General features: G+C 44.8%; 1 protein-coding gene across 8 annotated transcripts in view; it reads right to left on the bottom strand.

Annotated features, from left to right (window-relative positions):
- TTC23 (tetratricopeptide repeat domain 23) overlaps positions 1-20204 on the bottom strand; it is a 143911-nt gene that overhangs the window by 3656 nt on the left and 120051 nt on the right. For all 8 annotated transcript variants that reach the window (XM_043922537.1, XM_043922530.1, XM_043922532.1 and 5 more), the window contains 2 exons: positions 19167-19294; positions 13953-14102 (listed from right to left, as the gene is read on the bottom strand). In XM_043922537.1, coding sequence (XP_043778472.1) covers positions 13953-14102; positions 19167-19294 — 278 coding nt within the window. The remainder of the gene's footprint in view (positions 1-13952; positions 14103-19166; positions 19295-20204) is intronic.

Below are 20204 nucleotides of genomic sequence, written 5' to 3'. Positions count from 1 at the left end.
CACCAAAAAGGAGGACACATTTCCCTGTTTATTTAGTTATTTAGTATATAATCCAAATTCCATAAAGGCAAGGATCCCAGCTCTCCCGAGCAGCAAACCTCACATTTTCTCAGTCTGCATGGAGGCCCTGACCCGGGCTAGGCAACATGCGGCTCATTCCCCGGGATTGAGCTAACCCTGCTTTAATTCACACGGAGATGGCTGTGACCTTGGAAACTTGGGAACCTTGAGAAAGCTCTGTGTTGCTTTGAGGGGAAGGAGATGGGGACACGCTGTAAGCTCTTCCAGCTCTCCTCCCTGTTTGACTCACGGCTACTGGAAGCCTGGGTACTCGCTACCGGGGCCCGCAGAGGAGGCTCACTCAGGGACAGCGGGTGAGAAGCAATTGAGAAGCTAGAGTGTTCTCCTTCATCCGTGTGGGGCTCCAGGGCGAGCACATCTTGCCAGACAGACTTCATTTCCTCCTACCTGGCCAGGGATACCTTCACTCAGTGTAAAAGACCAGGTCGAGTTTTAAGCCCCCTGCAAACTTCCCTGTTTACATATGTATGAGTGCCTCAGATGCAGCTCATTTTGAGATGGGCTGATTATTGCCAAATTCAGACTTAAATTGAAGAAAGTAGGGAAAACCACTAGACCATTCAGGTATGACCTAAATCAAATCCCTTATGACTATACAGTGGAAGTGAGAAATAGATTTAAGGGACTAGATTTGATAGACAGAATGCCTGATGAACTATGGATGGAGGTTCGTGACATTGTACAGGAGACAGGGATCAAGACCATCCCCATGGAAAAGAAATGCAAAAAGGCAAAATGGTTGTCTAAGGAGGCCTTACAAATAGTTGTGAAAAGAAGAGAAGTGAAAAGCAAAGGAGAAAAGGAAAGATATATCCATCTGAATGCAGAGTTCCAAAGAATAGCAAGGAGAGATAAGAAAGCCTTCCTCAGCAATCAATGCAAAGAAATAGAGGAAAACAACAGAATGGGAAAGACTAGAGATCTCTTCAAGAAAATTAGAGATACCAAGGGAACATTTCTTGCAAAGATGGGTTCGATAAAGGACAGAAATAGTATGGACCTAACAGAAGCAGAAGATATTAAGAAGAGGTGGCAAGAATACACAGAGGAACTATACAAAAAAGATCTTCACGACCCAGATAATCACAATGGTGTGATCACTCACCTAGAGCCAGACATCCTGGAATGTGAAGTCAAGCGGGCCTTAGAAAGCATCACTATGAACAAAGCTAGTGGAGGTGATGGAATTCCAGTTGAGCTATTTCAAATCCTGAATGATGATGCTGTGAAAGTGCTGCACTCAATATGCCAGCAAATTTGGAAAACTCAGCAGTGGCCACAGGACTGGAAAAGGTCAGTTTTCATTCCAATCCCAAAGAAAGGCAATGCCAAAGAATGCTCAAACTACCGCACAATTGCACTCATCTCACATGCTAGTAAAGTAATGCTCAAAATTCTCCAAGCCAGGCTTCAGCAATACATGAACTGTGAACTTCCAGATGTTCAAGCTGGTTTTAGAAAAGGCAGAGGAACCAGAGATCAAATTGCCAGCATCTTCTAGATCATCAAAAAAGCAAGAGAGTTCCAGAAAAACATCTATTTTTGCTTTATTGACTATGCCAAAGCCTTTGACTGTGTGGATCACAATTAACTGTGGAAAATTCTGAAAGAGATGGGAATACCAGACCACCTGACCTGCCTCTTGAGAAACCTATATGCAGGTCAGGAAGCAACAGTTAGAACTGGACATGGACCAACAGACTGGTTCCAAATAGGAAAAGGAGTACGTCAAGGCTGTATATTGTCACCCTGCTTATTTAACTTATATGCAGAGTACATCATGAGAAACGCTAGGCTGGAAGAAGCACAAGCTGGAATCAAGATTGCCGGGAGAAATATCAATAACCTCAGATATGCAGATGACACCACCCTTATGGCAGAAAGTGAAGAGGAACTAAAAAGCCTCTTGTTGAAAGTGAAAGAGGAGAGTGAGAAAGTTGGCTTAAAGCTCAACATTCAGAAAACTAAGATCATGGCATCCGGTCCCATCACTTCATGGGAAATAGGTGGGGAAACAGTGGAAACAGTGTCAGACTTTATTTTGGGGGGCTCCAAAATCACTGCAGATGGTGATTGAAGCCATGAAATTAAAAGACGCTTACTCCTTGGAAGGAAAGTTATGACCAACCTAGATAGCATATTAAAAAGCAGAGACACTACTTTGCCAACAAAGGTCCATCTAGTCAAGGCTATGGTTTTTCCAGTGGTCGTGTATGGATGTGGGAGTTGGACTGTGAAGAAAGCTGAGTGCTGAAAAATTGATGCTTTTGAATTGTGGTGTTGGAGAAGACTCTTGAGTGTCCCTTGGACTGCAAGGAGATCAAACCGGTCCATCCTAGAGGAGATCAGTCCTGGATGTTCACTGGAAGGTTTGATGCTGAAACTGAAACTCCAGGACTTTGGCCACCTGATGCAAAGAGCTGACTCATTTGAAAAGACCCTGATGTTGGGAAAGATTGAGGGCAGGAGGAGAAGGGGATGACAGAGGATGAGATGGTTGGATGGCATCACCGACTCAATGGACATGAGTTTGAGTAAACTCTGGGAGTTGGTGATGGACAGGGAGGCCTGGCGTGCTGCCATTCATGGGGTCGCAAAGAGTCAGACAGGACTGAGCGACTGAACTGAACTGAACTGAACTGATGTTGACATGCATTGGTGTTAACTCATTCACTGAAGCATTAGAATTTTACTGACATGTTACAACGATTATTTGAGAAAACCTGAGGTCAGGTCAGTCTGCCTTAAGAGGGGGCCTGTAGAATCTAAAACTCAGGAGGAATTTCCATTCTTCTTTGGTTACTGGGGTTTCTTCTCCCTGGCCTCCCATTCTCTGTGGAAGAAGATATATTAGCTGAATCTTCATGATTCCTGGAAGAAGGACATGGCAACTGACAGTGCAGAGGCGGATCCTCACTTGTTCTACTAGACACCTCTGTCCCAGACCCTGCGGCTCATTTTTACTGGGGTGTTCTGTAGAGAGAGCGGGTTAGGACAGAGGGCCACGGTTGGGTAAAGTGACCCTCTTCATTAATCAAGTCCAGAGGGAGGTGAGCCCATCCCGTCCTACCCCCTAAGTCCCAGGAGTCAAGGCTCTCCTCTTTCTGGTGTTAATAGGTTTTATTTTTAGGCCATTTATACTCATTAATGGGCTTCCCTTGGCTCAGCTGGTAAAGAATCCGCCTGCAATGCGGGAAACCTGGGTTCAATCCCTGGGTTGGGAAGGTCCCTTGGAGAAGGGAAAGGCTACCCACTCCAGTATTCTGGCCTGGAGAATTCTATGGACTGTATAGTCCATGGGGTTACAAAGAGTCGGACACGACTGAGCGACTTCATTTTCACATACTCACTAATGAAATTTGCCCAAAACTCTAGCTGAAGAGGGAAGAGGTGTGAAAGGATGTCCACTGGGAGGGAAACAGACCCTTGGCCCCAGTCTCTTTTGTGATGACAGTCCCAGGGAGGACATAGCAGGACAGACAGGGAAGAGTGGTTCGTCCAGTAGCTGAAATGGTCTCCAACAGCTAACGTTTCTTAAGTAGTGAAATAATCCATTACTGACTTTAACTAGAAAACACCTTACATAGCCATATACATATGTACACATATATATTTTTATATATGTAATTAGCTATATATTTTTATCTAGAAACATAAATTGAATTTTTCAGTGTTCTGTGGCTCTTAGCTAAATTTGCTGAAACACTTTTGTGTGAGGTATTTCCATTCTTTTGTTAAAAATATTGATAGAGATTAAGCCCGAGTATTGTAAATATCTCACTGAACCAAGTAAAGAACTCCTCAGGCCTCAACAAGAGAACATTCTCCACCAGTAAAGGTATTCTGTACTCTCCCAGTTCTCCCAAGGAGTCCAGTACACTGTGATCTGAAATCAGCCTCCAAAGGGTGTTTCTCATTTTTCTTTTAGGTGGACAAAAGAACCCCCAAATTCTGAGGTTCCATTTGAGTTTTAGGAAGCCATACATCATTTGTGTTCTCTTGATTTTATCTGCAGGGACTGGGAGAAGTCATTTGTGTTTTCATTGTTCGCTAAATACTAAAGACCTTTTCTGCTTCAGGAAGGCAGAAGGGTTGAGCTGTCCCCAGAGGGGCTGTGTCTGTCTTCCTCACCTGTGTCCCAGGGCCTTGCACAGTCCTCGGTGCCTAAGTGGATGCAGTATTTGCTAAATTAATGAATGACTAAGTAAGTTGAATAAAAGATCCACTTATGAAGTTCTTATATGGGTCTGTAAGACGTGTTTAGACCACAGGGCTCCAGTGACATGTCAGCTGCTGAGACGTCTGGTGAGGAAGCTCCATGTGGGTGCAGCGTCACAAACCTCCTCCCTCAGAATCCAGGCACTCAACAGCAGAAAGTGTGTCCCCCAGGGGCATCCATAATGCCAGGGGGGTTAAGACACAATCTTAAGCATTTGATGAGAACCTTAAAAAGTATATTTGACACGACTTTGAGTTTTGAAAGTTAGGTTTCTAAGGAGCCCGGGGCCAAGGAATCTGGGATCGGAGGCACCGACTTGCCTGCTCTGGCCCACCTCCGAGCCCCCTGGCCGGCATCCTTCCCTGTGCGCACACGCGGGTGGCTCAGCGGCAGCTGCGGCAGGGAGGTTAGCTGACTCAGTCTACTCTGGCTTTAGAAAACTACAACAGTTAAAGACCTGAATTCATAAAGCAGCGTATTTTCTGATTTTGAGGGGATCTCTGCAACTAGTACTCAGGGCCACTTATTTTCATGGCAGCTCCTCTGCAGAAGTGGCCTGATCTCTCCTTTTCTCCCTCAACCTCCAGTCTTAAGTCCTGAAACCATATCAGCATTTCTATTGGGAAATTTCTGACAACTGAAGTGCTGCTGGGACATATCCTTTTTAATAACAGAGGCGGTGCAGCTAGGGCTGCAGTTAAGCAGCCATCTCAGTTGCAAGGTACGAGACTCAGTGATGGAAAATGGAGAAAGACATGCTTTTCTTGCCTGGGAGGGGTCTGTGCCAAACCTTCAAGCGAGCACATGTATTTTATCGTTACATGAAATGAAAAACAAAGCCTGAGAAAGATAAAATATTTTAAAAGACTCTAATGCTCAGAATTTAAAATCACTGCTCTTCTTTACTCGTATTATCTGATGCGAGAGTGTGTCTGTGGAGGAGAGATTACCCAGGAACACATGGACTGTGCTTCTCATTTTATGTCAGTTCTCAAGGTTAGTATTAAGAAGAAAAGAAGACATCAGAAGTCAAAATACGTGGAAGTAAGAAATGCCTTAAATGTTTAGAAAATCACAATTATGCTTTCATTTAGTAAGCTTTACAAGGCAAGCAGAAGTGATTCCTTAAGTGACGAACGTGGGGAAATGAAAGGACAAACTGAGACACAGCTCCTTAGACAGCTTTTCCTATAAAAACAGGGTCACGTGGGAGTGGGGCTTGGTCTCCCCAGCCCCTCAGACAGCAGCCTCACCCGGGTGTTTGCTGAGCACCTGCCACATGCCCACCCTGCGTCCACCTCGGGGTTGGAGCAGCAGAGGGGGGTTTCCAGTGTTGTGCAGGAGCCAGGTATTTAAAAACGTGTAAACAAACACGGCATGACTGCTCGTAAGAGATACGGTACAGAAAAAAGGATTCAGGCTATGAAAGAATGAGGCGGGGAGAGGTCAGCAGTGGTAGAGGAGGCTTGGGTCAGTGAAAGCCTTTCTGAGCTGACATTCGAATTGAAACCTGCAGGATGGGGAGTCAGCCATGCAAAGAGGGTCAGGTCGGGGGCAGGGAGGTGGGGTCCCGGGCAGAAGGAACGGCAAGTGTCTGAGGCAGCATACCCTGCTCCTCTCTGTCTCTCTCTCTCTCACACACACACACACACTCAGACACACACACACACACACACACACACTCAGACACACTCCCTTCCTTGGAAGGCCAATGAGTCAGAGACCTGTGGGTTACTGCACAGATGGGTAGGAAGCCTCCCATGAGAGAAACAGATGGAGCGGGGCCAGGGGCCCTGGACAAGGGGACAGGAGAGGAGGAAGAAGGGAGGCCAGGCCTGCCCTCCCCCGGCTGCCTGGACAGCAGCTGAGCAGCACCCTCCCTGAGGGTCTCGAGTGCCCCGCTCGGCGTCCTGCTCTCCCTGCTGTCTCCCTCACTCCTCACCTCGGGGTTGCCCAGGGCCCATGGGTTCTACATCCTTATTGACACCCCCCAACTCCCCCACAACCCTGCTCCAGCCCCTTGCCACTGTCTCGGAGCCAGCTATCACATCCTTCTCCAGGACGACTGCAACACAGATATGCAGAGAACACGGGCGTCGGCCGACTGTGGGCCGACTCGCCCACAGACAGGCTTGGGCTTTCTCTCCCGAGGGCACGGCCAGCTCTTGGTAGAAAAGCTGGGTCCACCTACTTCTGAGCCAGAGAGAGCAAGAAATCCAGCTCCCTTTTAAAACTAAGTTTTCCAAACTGCTTTCTCTTGGCCGGGCTCCCTCCTGATGTGGAGCTCAGCCGTCCCGCCCCGCCCTTCCGGAGTGCGGTAACACTCCTGGCCCTCCCCCTTTCCACTTGTTTAAGGTCACACTGAATTTATGTGGTAGGAGATTTTTGCCCTTCTCTCTGTTCCTGGCTGTCCCCCCGTAAACCCACAGTTCTCCTGCATCCGGTGAGGTTTTGACAATCCCCAGAAGCTCTCAGGCCAGGATGGCCCGTCCAGACCCAGTCCTGCACCCTCCAGACCGTGATGCCAATTTAGGAAGGTCTGAGACATCATGCGTCCACAACAAGCCACAGTAAGCATTCCCATATTAGAGGAACTTTGCACAGCAAATGTAGCCTTGTCCTGGGCAGTCTGTGTTCAGAGCTTATGCATGTTTTCAAAGGGACAGGGCAGATGGGGGGCTGTGTCTAGGCTGCTATAGTTAGGGGGCTGACCCCGAGCAGAGGAACTCTGCCTGGCAGCTGACGACATAGGGCAGCCTGTGACCAGGAGACCTGGATTCTGATTCCCACTCAGCCTGAGTCAGGCAACGGAGGCTCCACATTTTCCCCACAAAAGGTCAAGCCCTTGACCACTTTAACCACCAGCTCCCATTCTTATACTATATCAACCAATCTACAAACATCTCCAGTAACTAAGGAGTGCATCAAGTGATTTTAAGCACACTTCTCAAACCAAGAACAGGATTCTGTATATGAAATCAATGTCAGTATGACCCTCTTTTCTTTCAGAAGGGATCTGAGGTGGACGGCTGCAGCCCAACAGTGGGTTAGTCAAAGATGATTCGAAAAATCAGGATTAAGGGATCAAGGACAAATCAGACTCTGCCCATGAAAGCAGAATGGGCTAACACGGGGCTCTACGGGACTCCAAACTAGGCTCTGGATTGCCCAGTATCCAGGTCAATGGGGAAAACACCACAAAAGCTAAAGGGAAAGTGAAACTAGGTGGGCCACTGGTGGAATGACAGGACATTCCATGAATGAATGAATGAATCATGTAGAAGTCTCTGTGTGTTTAGCAGGATGGAGAACAGCAAGGACTTGACCTGTGACCACGTAAGACCTGTCCAGGGTTGGCTTTCTCACATACAAGCTATGAATAAGAAACATCTCCTTTCCCTTCTTCAGATGATTCATCATGGTGGGCTTTGAATTTCTTGGCGAGAGAGGTCACATAAAATCGTTATTTTGTGGAAAAGGTTTAATGTCCCCATCTATAAAGTCATCAGGTGGTGGACGGAACCCTGATGATGTCAGCACCTAGCAGGGAGACCAGGTCACGATGGGACCCAATCCAACCGCACACAGTACTGGGTCCGGGATTAGTCTGGAGATGCTCCTGACCTAGGAAACAATCTTTGTGAATCCCATTTGCAGCCTTTTACCTGGATGAAAATCTAGGTCTCCATGTAGAAAAACATGAATTTTGTGGTGGAAATTTCCACCTGGAGCCAACAGAGTTCTCCAGTGTTCCCCTGCATATGCCTTTGAAAGAAAGGCCCACAATGCAGCTTTGTTTCAGTAACTTACTCCCGCTGTCTGCTTTGCTTCTTGTGCCTTCCTGTTCTTCCTGTGCACGGGGCCACGCCTGGGCCTGCAGTGCGGGAGGCACATCTGGAAACCGAATCAATGGATTCCTGCTCCAGAGCTGAAAACTCGGGGCGGGGGGGGTGGGGGGCAGCTGTTGTGGTGGTGAAATAACAGGAACACTGGGCCAGGAGCTTTAGAGAGCTGCTGCTGGCTCCAGAGAGCCCCGCGCTAAATATGGCATCTGAGAAAGTCCAGCTCAGCAAAGCCTATGTGTGCCCTGGTGTTTGTGGAGCGACCAGTCCTGTCCTCAGGTGAGTGGGAGTGGAAATGAGAGCTGTGTGTACCACAACCGGCGAAACGTGCAACATACGTTTCTGCCCTTTCTTTCTGACTCTGGCATGTGGCATATAGCTTTAAAATGTCAAAGTCATTGTATTCAGAACTGATGGTTAATGAGGTCAAACTAAAGGAAAACAAGACAGCAACTTCCACTGCAGACTCTGGGAGTGATGAAGCCTGGAGTTTCCTGATGCTGAGCTGATTTCCAGCCCTATGGGTGAGCCTGAGCATGGAGCAGTGATTCTCAACTTAGGCTAAACTGTAGGTCCCTAGGCCCCTCGTGCTTTGCCCCAGATTCTGCTTCAGAAGATGACCCTGATGCAGGGGGTTTGAAACCAATGCTTGGCAAACCAGTGGCATTGAGGAAAATGTGGGCTTTACTTAATGGTAACTTGTCCATAGACAATTTACAACTTCTAAGAGCCTCAGGCCCCTTGCCTGTAAATCACAGCTACCAAGGTCTGACCTGGGGGGCTGCTGTGAGGTTTGGAAGTGATGTACGAGCTGCCCCAGCGGCAGCAAGCCTGGGCCCCAGTGCGTGGTCAGTAGTGGAACCAAAGCAGCCCTTCTGGAGTCAGCAGGGTGACATGAAGGCTTGTGTGGCCTCAATTCAAATGCCTACTCGTCCGCTGACATTTGCTGCCTTCCAGCACTCCTGGGTCCCCTCCCCTGCCTAGAGTTGACTGAGTTGAACCCTCGACAGAGGTGTTCCCTCTCTCATCCTCACTGCTCAGGGGAGAAATGAGGAAGAGGGAGCGGAGAGCAGGCTCCTGAAGGGGGGGTGACGCCTCAGCCGGAATAGCTCTGCCTGGGCCCTTGGGTGTCCTGCGCTCTGCACCCGGGCCTAGCCCTGACCAGAGCGGCCCCGCTGGCCTCGCCTCATCCCCGCGTCAGAACAACCATGGGAGGGAAGTCGGGTTCTGTGTTGCTCTTATCTCCACTTTATAGACGAGATGACGGAGGCCTCTTGCCTCAATTCTTGGGCCACCCCATTCCATTTCCAACACTGTCCTCACAGTGATTAAAAAAAAAAAGTCCAAAAAACAAATATAGAGTGACTGTGCCCTGCTTAAAATTCCATCAGTGGCTCCCAGGTGTTAGAGCCGGGTTCAGAAATTTTTTTCTGCAAAGGACAGGCGGTAAATATTGTAGGTTTTGTAGACCAAGAGATAGAAATCGAGCTATTATGTAGGTACGTACCTAGTAAGAGAGGGAACAAACATTTGTAGGCAAAGTTTAAGGTATAATAATAATAAGTACATTATTTTTTGGTAATCTAGTTCTACTGAAGAAAATAATGGGTTTCTTTTTTTTTTTTTTTTTTGCAGGGGGATAAAATTTCACTTGGAGGAGGAAACGGCAACCCACTCCAATATCTTTGCCTGGAGAATCCCATGGACTGAGGAGCCTAGTGAGCTATAGTCCATGGGGTCGTAAAGAGTCAGACACGACTGAACCAACAGCACAAAATTTCACTTAGCTTGGGTTTAAAGTCAGTGTTCTCCACCATCAAATCAATTTATGATCACCTGTGAAATGATTACAGATTTTATAATCATCTGTAAAAACCATTTTTAACTTAGGGGCCACACAGAAACAGCTTCTTAAACAGGAGTCACTATCTTGTCCCTGAGTCTCCCCTCCACCTCGTTTCTGGCGTGGGAATTCCCTTCTCTGCTCAGCAATGCTCTTTTTCAGGATTACGTCTCTGGCTACCTTCTCTAATCCCCTTCCTCCCACTGATCATAGTATGAACCCGTAGCACAGAACTGAGCACATAATGTCAGAGTTAGGGGATTCGCCTAGACTCTTTTAAGGGTAGGGGCTGTGGCAAGCCTATTAGTGCACATGCCCCCAAATAGGGAGGGGCTCTAGTGACCCTGTTCAGGTTGTCTGATCAAAGGACAGTGATTTTTGCGCCCCCTCCACTGTGGGCCACCCAGCGGCCTGAAGTCACCATTGTCTTACCCTGCACCACACCTCTGGCCTCGGGTGATTGGTCAAGGTGGGCACCAGATCCAAGCCAGGCCTCTCAGTCTTTGCCTGAGAACTTCCAAGCTCTGACTGAGAAATGGCAGTGGGGGCTGGAAGTAAAGCTCTGGAGGGCTGGCCGCCATCCCCTGCTGGCAGGGGAGATGCTGCCATGAGTGAGGAGGAGGAGAAGGTGCAGAGAGAGGCAGGCAGGGTTCCTGAGCAGACAGCACCCTGGTGCCACTTGAGTTTGGCCTTGACTCTCTCTCTTGAGGCTCCGCTGGGGCTTTGCGCTGCTAATCATACACCTGTCAGAGCTTCCTTGGAAACCATAAGACAATAGATGCTTCTTTATACCTAAGCTGATTTGAGTTATATTGTCAGTGGCAACCCAAAGGCTCCTACTTATCCTGATCTTGGCATTCTCTGTACTCTGCAACTGGTTTCCAAACTTCCTCTAAGCACAAGAGGCACCTATTCAAACAGATTCTTATTTGGAAGCCCACGAGGGGAGAGTGATGATAGTGTAGAGTAGACGTCACAGTATGGGCTGCCTGGTGCTAAATCCCCACTCTGACGGCTCCCAGCTTTGCAGTCCAGGCCCAGACACATCCTTTCAGCCTCAGTTTCCCTCTCCGTGAAAACAGAGAGCAGAGGTATCCAAATCTTAGGGTTTCTATAAGGCTTATATAAGTTAACAGATAAATCATTTAACTTAGTGCTGGGGACATAAGAGTCACTCAATAAGCATTAGCTTAAAAGTGGGGGTTGGAGAAACCCAGAGCAATTGCCACCCTCAACTCCCTTTCTCACCTTTTCCTCACCATAAGTTAGCCTTTGGCATTGCTGTCATGTCTAACTTCTCTAAAATGGTTGGTATGATATATCTTCCTGGCTAGACTAGAAAGTCTCACAAAGACAAGAGGCATATTTTTCTTGGCTATTTGTTGTCTTTCCCCATTCTGCCTACAACAGTAATTGGCCCATAGAAGATATTCAATAACTTGTAGACTGATAATGAACATGTATTATTTCATTAAAAAATAGCCAACATGCATGTTACCAAATCTGGTGACTTTTGCAGCAGAATCAGAAGTCATAAAAAGAGAAAAAGTCTTGACTTAAAGGACAGCTCACTCAGAACTAAAGTTAATTCTTTTGGTTTAGGCAATTATTTTACTTAAATAGGTTTTCACCATTTTAAAACTAATTAATGTAATGAAAACACAACATGACAGAACTTATAAATGCATTTAAAGCAATAATAAGAGGATAATTCATAGCCTAAAATGCTTATATCAATAAAAATGAAAACTCAAATGAATTAAATTCCCAATTCAAAAAGGCAGGAAAAATCCCAACAGAGTAAAACAAATAAGTCACAAGGAAAGAAAGAATAAAGATAAAATCAGAAATTAATGAAATAGAGAATTGGAAGGCCATTTATCCATGGAATTCAAATCCCATTTCTAAGAATAATTAACAAAATAGATAAACCACTAACTCAGTCAAGAAAAAAGCATGAAAAAAACCAACTAAGAATTAAAATGGGAAAATAACTATTAAAAAAGTAGAAATTTTAAAAGTTCATCAGACTATTTGGCAAATCTTTATGCAAATCAATCTGAAAATGTAAATGAAATAGAAAATTAGCCGGGGAAACATAGTTTAACAAAGTGACCCCACTAGAAATAGAAAGCTTCAACAGACCAACTGGTTTGTAAAAGAAATACAGAAAATTATCAAGGAAATCACCTCACCAAAAGCACCATGCCTAAAGAGTTTCACAGGTGGTGTAAACTTTCAAAGACTAGATAGTTTTAATGTTGTATAAACTCCTTTAGTACATAGACAATAAAGGTAAACTTCCAAATTATTTTTATGAAGTAAAATAACATTGATATTTAGACAAATATCACTTACAAGTATTGGTACAAAATAAAATAGTTGCAAAAAATAAATATTAGCAAACAGAATCAATATCACATTGAGAATAATTCATTAGGACTAAGTGGATTTATTCCAAGAATGCAAGGTTGGTTTGATATTATAATAAAATGCATCCATATTAAGCGTTCTAAGAAGAATCATCTCATTATCTCCACTGATGCTGACAAACTGAATTATTTTATCAAATAAAATCCAGCAATTATTTCTAATTAAAAAACACTCATAAACATAGCAATTCTTGAATACTTCCTAACCACAATAAAATATATAAATCTTAGTCCAAAGCCAGCATATATTAAGTGAGGAATCACTAGAGACATTTCCACTAAGACCAGGAAAGAGGCGAGAAAGCCTATCATTCCAACATTATTTATTATTGTACTAGAGGTACGAGGCAATTCAATAAGACAAAAATAAATCAATCAGAGGCATAAAATTTGGAAAACAGAAGGTAAACTGTTTGCAGATGATATAATAGTATACCTGGAAAACTTGAGAGAATCAGTGCTCAAATTAACTCAAGTAGCAAAAGAAGCAAGCTAGCAGAACATAAAATTAACACAGAGAAACCTATGGTCTTTGTCTACACAAAAATAACCAGTCAAAATACATAATAGTGGATAAAACTCTACTTATAATAGCATTAAAGAATATAAAATGCTTAGAAATCAGTTTAGTAAGAAATGTACGAATCTATATGAGGCACACTTTAAAATGTTCCTGACTGAGGCTAAAGTAGACATGAACACAGATAAAGACATCCCTTGTTCTCTGGTAGAATGACTCAACGTCATAGTGATGTCAGTCCTCCTGAGACCCATTTATAAGTAACACAATTCTCCAAAAAATATCACCAGATTTTAATGGAGCTAGACAAGTTGATACCAAAATTCATGTGGAAAAATAAACATGCCAGAATATTTAGAAAATCTGATATTCTAGGGGTTTATAAAAAAATAATGAGGGGAGTCTAACCCTACCAGATACTATACCATGCTATGAAATCTCTATAATTAAGGTAATGAGGTACTGGAATTCAAAAAAGCAAAGAAAAAAATAGAATAGCAAGAAATTTGGAAATAGACTCAAGTACATGTGGAAATGTAGTATATAATGAGAGTGTTATCTTAACTCACTAGAGCACAGATGGACTCTTTAATAAAATGGTGCTGGACAACTGGGCAGCCATTTGGGAAGAAAATAACATTAGAGCCATACCTTATGCCATCCACACAAACTCTAATTTAAAAAGAAATAAACATAAGTACTAGAGGAACATATGGAAGAGTTCCTCTGTAAACTGAGTGAACAGAAAGAGTAAAATAAGATTGATGAATTACATTATTTACAAATTTAAAATTATTTGCATGGTAAAGAATAATTGATAATTTATTAAAAAATCTATGTGCACAAGAGGATTACTATATCTTTTGCCCCAAAAAGTGTTAGCTGAGATTAACTGCAACACTGATGCCATCTAACCTAAATAAGCCACCCATAAAGTTTCATTTAAGAAGAGTGTGGTGCAGAGGCAGGAAGGGCGGGAGGATTTTCTTCCAAGTTAGTCGGGCTACAGCTTTACCTTCTTCAGTTTCTTGTGGGCCCCGGTCTGGTTCCCCTGTGCCAGGTCAGCCACACCCAGGAGCCGATATGTCTCTGCCACCTCAGGGCTGAAATCACCAAACACGGCCACTTTGGCCTCCAGGGACTCTCTAAGGATTGAAGCGGCTCTCTGCGAAAGGAATAAAAAGCAGTCGGTTAAATAAAAATGTTCATTGCCTCACTATTTACAATAGCCAGTACATGGAAGCAACCTAGATGTCCATCGGCAGATGATTGGATAAGGAAGTTATGGTACACAATAGAATATTACTCAGCCATAAAAAGGAATGCATTTGAGTCAGTTCTAATGAGGTGGATGAGACTGGAGCCTATTATACACAGTCAAGTAAGTCAGAAAGACAAACACCATATATTAACGCATATATATGGAATCTGGAAAGATGGTACCAACGATCCTACGTGCAGGGCAGCAAAGGAGGCACGGGCGAACAGACTTTGGGACTCAGTGGGAGAAGGAGAGGGATGATTTGAGAGAAAAGCATTGAAACATATACATCAGCATATGTAAAACAGATGACCAGGGCGAGTTTGATGCATGAAGCAGGGCACCCAAAGCCGTGCTCTGGGACAACCTGGAGAGACAGGGTGGGGATGGAGGGGACACATGTGTACCTGTGGCTGATTCATGTTGATGTATGGCAAAAACCGTCACAATCTTGTAAAGCAATTATCCTCCAATTTAAATAAATGATTTTTTTTTTAAGTTCAAAGCTGAATAAAGAAAATGCCAGTACCAGTGCCTCCTAAGAAAATGATGTAACTGATACGCATGATATGCATTTTCATTTTTAGGGTGAATGAGTTTGGGTAGTGTGTCTCATGAGCTGAGCCTACTTACCTTCTCAAATAGGAATCAGGAAATAATGTACATGGGGTGGAGGGGTTGGGAGGGGGTCGGGGATGGTGCGAACTCTGAAGAGAGAATACATAAAAGACCCCTGGAGAAAAAGCCACCTCAGATGTTACAGGAACCCATTTTAGTTGAGTTGAGCTGAGTTCAGTCGCTCAGTCATGTCCAACTCTTTGTGACCCCATGGACTGCAGCACGCCAGGCTTCTCTGTTCATCACCAACTCCGGAAGCTTACTCAAACTCATGTCCATCGAGTTGGTGATGCCATCCAACCATCTCATCCTCTGTCGTCCCCTTCTCCTCCCACCTTCAATCTTTCCCAGCATCAGGGTCTTTTCCAATGAGTCAGTTCTTTGCATCAGGTGGCCAAAGTATTGGAGTTTCAGCTTCAGCATCAGTCCTTCCAATGTATATTCAGGACTGATCTCCTTTAGGATGGACTGGTTGGATCTCCTTGCAGTCCAAGGGATTCTCAGGAGTCTTCTCCAACACCACAGTTCAAAAGCATCAATTGTTTGGCCCTCAGCCTTCTTTATAGTCCAACTCTCACATCCATACATGACTACTGGAAAAACCATAGCTTTGAATAGATGGACATTTGTTGGCAAAGTAATGTCTCTGCTTTTTAATGTGCTGTCTAGGTTCATCATAGCTTTTCTTCCAAGGAGCAAGCGTCTTTTAATTTCATGGCTGCAGTCACCATCTGCAGTGATTTTGGAGCCCAGAAAAGTAAAGTCTCTCACTGTTTTCATTGTTTCCCCATCTATTTTTCCCCATTGATTATTCCCCCATGAAGTGATGGGACCAGATGCCATGATCTTAGTTTTCTAAATGTTGAGTTTTTAGCCAACTTTTTCATTCTCCTCTTTCACTATCTTCAAGAGACTCTTTAGTTCTTTGCTTTCTGCCATAAGGGTGATGTCATCTGCATATCTGAGGTTATCGATATTTCTCCCGGCAATCTTGATTCCAGCTTGTGCTTTATCCAGCCCGGCATTTCTCATGATGTACTCTGCATATAAGTTAAATAAGCAGGGTGACAATATACAGCCTTGACGTACTCCTTTCCCAATTTGGAACCAGTCTGTTTAGCTGAGTAGGAAGAATAAAAAGTACCATGAAATGCATTGTGTCCTTTACATGTCAAGAACTGTGCTAAACAGTTGATGTGTGTGAGCTCCTTTAGCTCGCACTCTCTCTTTTCCATAAGGACAATTTTAGTCCTCGTTTGACAGAGGAGGAAACCGAGGCAAAGGGCAGTCGAGAAGCTCGCTCAAGAGTCAGAGAGCCCATCAGCGGCAGAGCTGGGTCTGGTCCTGCCCGCTTCAATCCCTCTTAGTTTCAGGCTCTTCTTTCTCTGGGCACATTGATGTTTATATGTAAGTGAAAACTATAGTTTCCTGGCAATTTATCTCCTTACAGAGTATCCAGAATATATTCCAGGGTTTTCTGTTTCTCACAAGAAATACTTCAGGAAATGAAAAGCAAACATTCGGACATGGTGAAAAGTTACATAGGTCTGACATTCTGTTTGGTTTATCTGACTTATTTATACCCACATGGAATAAAAAAAATACGGGTTGGAATTCATCTCTTCAGTCAGACACTAAGACATACAGAGGGAAAGCCCTGCATGTCCATCTCCCATGTTTCTCTGAAATTCTTCCACCATGTCCTCCATGAAAGCATGGTTACAGTCAGAGAACACAAACGCCCAATTTAAGAGCCTAACAAAGCAGAAACCGGTGAAGAAGCCTCGCCCACCACTTAGCCCTGAAGGCACCCTGCAAGCACTCCCCAGACAGAGGAGCTGGCAAGGCCTTCACTCATTTTATTGGCAAGAATATGAATTAGGTGCTGGGGTCGGGATCAGGGAACCCCAGGAAAGGCACTGATAAGAGAGAAACAATTTCTTAGGTGGAAAGACAAGTCACTGCTGGGGAAGAGCTGTGTCAGTTGTGAAGTGTGTGACCCCCCTGCCCCTTGGTTCAGGTCTTCCTGATGCCGAAGCCTGTTATGTCCTGTCCCAGGGACCACGAGGCAAGTGCTGGTTTGGCAGTTTTTCCATGAAATTGGCTGTCAGGCTTGGAGGAGCCAGTTGGGGAAAGAAGAGCCCAGCTCCTTCTCCTAAAGGATGCTCTCAACGCCATTTACAGCGTAATTGGGGAAGCTGGAGATAGAAGTGCATGTCGAGATGGCAGTGGGAAAGATGCCACATGGACATGGATATAAAGGAAATCCAGACTGTGATAGTCTCTGAGAGTTAGACAAGTTTAATGGAGAGAAGGGAAGAATAATCAGGATTCAGGTGGGCTAAGAGGCAGGCTTGGGCACCTGGGCACACAGCGGTAGGGGGGCGAGCACACGGCACATTCAGGGCCAGTGAGGGGACGAATGTGACTACAGCCGAGGACAGAAAGCGGAGCAGAGGGAGGTGAGGCAGGCGTCATGGGCTGGGCTGGTAGAGGCGGCGGCATGCCAGGCTGAGGGGTTTGGATTTTCTTACGGGGAATAAGAAGTTAGAGAGGGTTCTTGTTGGCAGAGCAGCACAACTAGAAGAATATCTTAACACAGTTCAAAGGAACTTTATCACTTCCATGTGTGCATGCGGGCCACATCGCTTTAGTTGTGTCTGACTCTTGGCGATTCCATAGACTGTAGCCGGCCAGGCTCCTCTGTCCAGGGAGAGATTCTGGGATTCTCCAGGCAAGAACACTGGAGGGGGTTGCCAAGCCCTCCTCCAGGGGATCATCCTGACCCAGGGATCAAACCCGCATGTCTCCTGCACTGGCAGGCGGGTTCTTTACCACGAGCACCACCTGGGAAGTGCCACCATTATGGTAATACATTACTATGCTATACAATTACATTAAACTGGATTCCATGATGAAAAATAGTGGGGACAATCTAAGGAAGACTGAGGGAGAGGAATCAGGCAAGCTGGTGAGTCCTGAAGGATGGATCTGCATTAGCCAGGAGATCCATGAAGAACCTTCCAAGAGCAGGAAACAAGTGCTGACACTGTCCAGAAGTGTGGATTAGAAAAGGCCACTGTGCAACACACATCAGGGGAGGGGGCAAAAATGAGACTGGAAATGCCAGCAGATTTCAGATCTTGCAAGGTATTGTGGGCAATGTGGGATTCCAGCTTCTCTTAAGGGCACTGAGAAGCCAATGGAGTATTTTACAAATAGAGGCCTGCTGATCAGATTTGCTTTTTTAAAAGATGACCATGGCTTCCTTATTCAGAATGGGTTAGAAAAGGGCAAGAGTGGAAGGAGCAGTTGGGGTGCAGGGTTTGCTAGAGCAGTCCAGGCAGGAGATGATGACTGGCAGAGAAGAGATGGCAACCGATGGATGGAGTCAAGGGGCCTTCTGCAGGTGAAGACGACTGACGAGCTAGACGGGGTGAGGCATGATGGGGGCACACTTCCTGTCAGACTTCTGCCCTGAGCGCTCTCCACAGAGCTTCTAGAGATGATCTAGAACCCGAGACCCCCGGAAGGCCCCTCTCTACTTGGCTGAGTGATACAAAAAAAATATGGAAACTCCATTTATTATGGTTACTGTAGCCCTATTTGGCCTGAGGAACATGGATACACCTAGATTGAAAATCCATCCTTAAGGTCACATCAGTTGAGAGAAGGGTAAAGCATTGGGTTGGGAGAGAGCTGTTGAGCAGGTCTATAGAATAGCAGAGGAAATAAAAACGTTTTCCTCTCAAGGATTTACTTTTGATGGGTTAGAGTTGAAAATACCGATATATTTATATAAATCAAGCATGTGGCTGTCTTGTAGCTGTTAGGCTTATTATGGAACAAGTTCCCAAGGATTTAACTACCCTTGGGATAGTTAAATGACACTAAACTCTGAGTCTGGTTCCATTTTTACCAGCCATGGGAAACTTGCCTGTATGGTTCAATGGACAGTGAGCCATAACTTCTGCACTGTGTAGTTCTTGTTAGATATGCAAATTTCATTCATTAGCCAAGATAATAAGACACACTAATTGCTACCTTCTATGCCAGCTAGAACCACAGGTTGTGATAAGCTGGGACTGTCCATCTGGTTCTCAAGGTTTCTAGTCTTGTAGGGTGCTTTGCAGGTGGACATGGCATCTAAGTTCTCATAATTTATTGTTCCCCAAGAGTGCCTATCCAGGAGCTGGCTACCTGGCCTTATGTATCCCTCTCCCTGTGGGGCCTGGCACATGCCTCGTACACAGTAGGTGCTTAAGGCTTGCAGAGTGTAGGAGTCACCCTTTGGGTATCAACTGGGTTGCCCGAGTAAATAACTGTCAGTTGTGGTCCAAATTCACTCACCTCATCTTGTCCAGTGACTTGTAGGAAATGGCAGTAATCATCTTGAATTGAAAGAAATTTGGCTTTCTCCATCCCTTCAGCATCCTTGAGATTAGCCATGCTATCCTGAAAATACTGCTCAGCCACATCTAAAGAAAAGCACCACAACAACAATTTTGAAAACTACTCACAGATTTGAAATGAAAACAGAATAACTATGCATTTAGTGATGATGAACTATCTGAAAATAATAAGTAACTGGACAAGATAACCCAGTTAGGGAAACTGTCTTTTCCCATTAATCTGACTGTTTTATTAGACAAGGTCTAGTTCTCAGAAAGATACTGCTATTTATTTTCATCGGTTTTCATACATCTCGGCCCTCCCAGTGATATAGTAAGCAGAGTTTATGCAAACAGGGAAACTATTTCCCCTAGACCTGACGCATCGTTAAGTTTTCAGGTTGATTAACCATTAATTCCTCATAAAGCTCTAGTTGCTCCTTACTGAGGTTAGAACTCCAAGGATTCATTGACTTTAGTGGATGTTATAATCTTGGAATGTAGTTTAATAACACTATAATTCTGGAAAATACGGCTGACATGCTGCTGAAGGATAAACCCCAACCATTCCAAGCACTTAAACATATTGGTTATAATGTAACAAAGATATTTTTAAATATTTGCCAATATTGAAAGCAAAAATCAAAAAAGAAAAATCTCAGATATGAAAAATGAAGAGGAAACTGAAAGCCAGAGCAGGGATGGGGAGGGGGAGCGGGGAGCTGAACGGTCCAAGAGGGGCTTAGGAAAAAGGTCTACGGTATTCCAAAATGCCCAGAGTCTCATAAGCCTGAGCTGGGCTGGTCACTGAGGCCTGAGGCCTGTGTGTGGTAAGCAGATGACACGAGGCCCCTGCAAAATTCAGTGTCACAGGCAGGTTTCCAGGATGACCCCAATGACCCGCATCCTTGGTTATGACCTCCTCATTGATTATGGGTGGAACTTACAGATAGGCTGAGATATTACTCCTGTCATAAGGAATGTCATATAGCACAGC

This window comes from Cervus elaphus, chromosome 13 (genome assembly GCF_910594005.1).
Source record: "Cervus elaphus chromosome 13, mCerEla1.1, whole genome shotgun sequence".
Lineage (NCBI taxonomy): Eukaryota > Metazoa > Chordata > Mammalia > Artiodactyla > Cervidae > Cervus > Cervus elaphus.
Note: the sequence above shows the minus strand (reverse complement) of the source record. Positions and strands in the feature narration are given on the sequence as shown.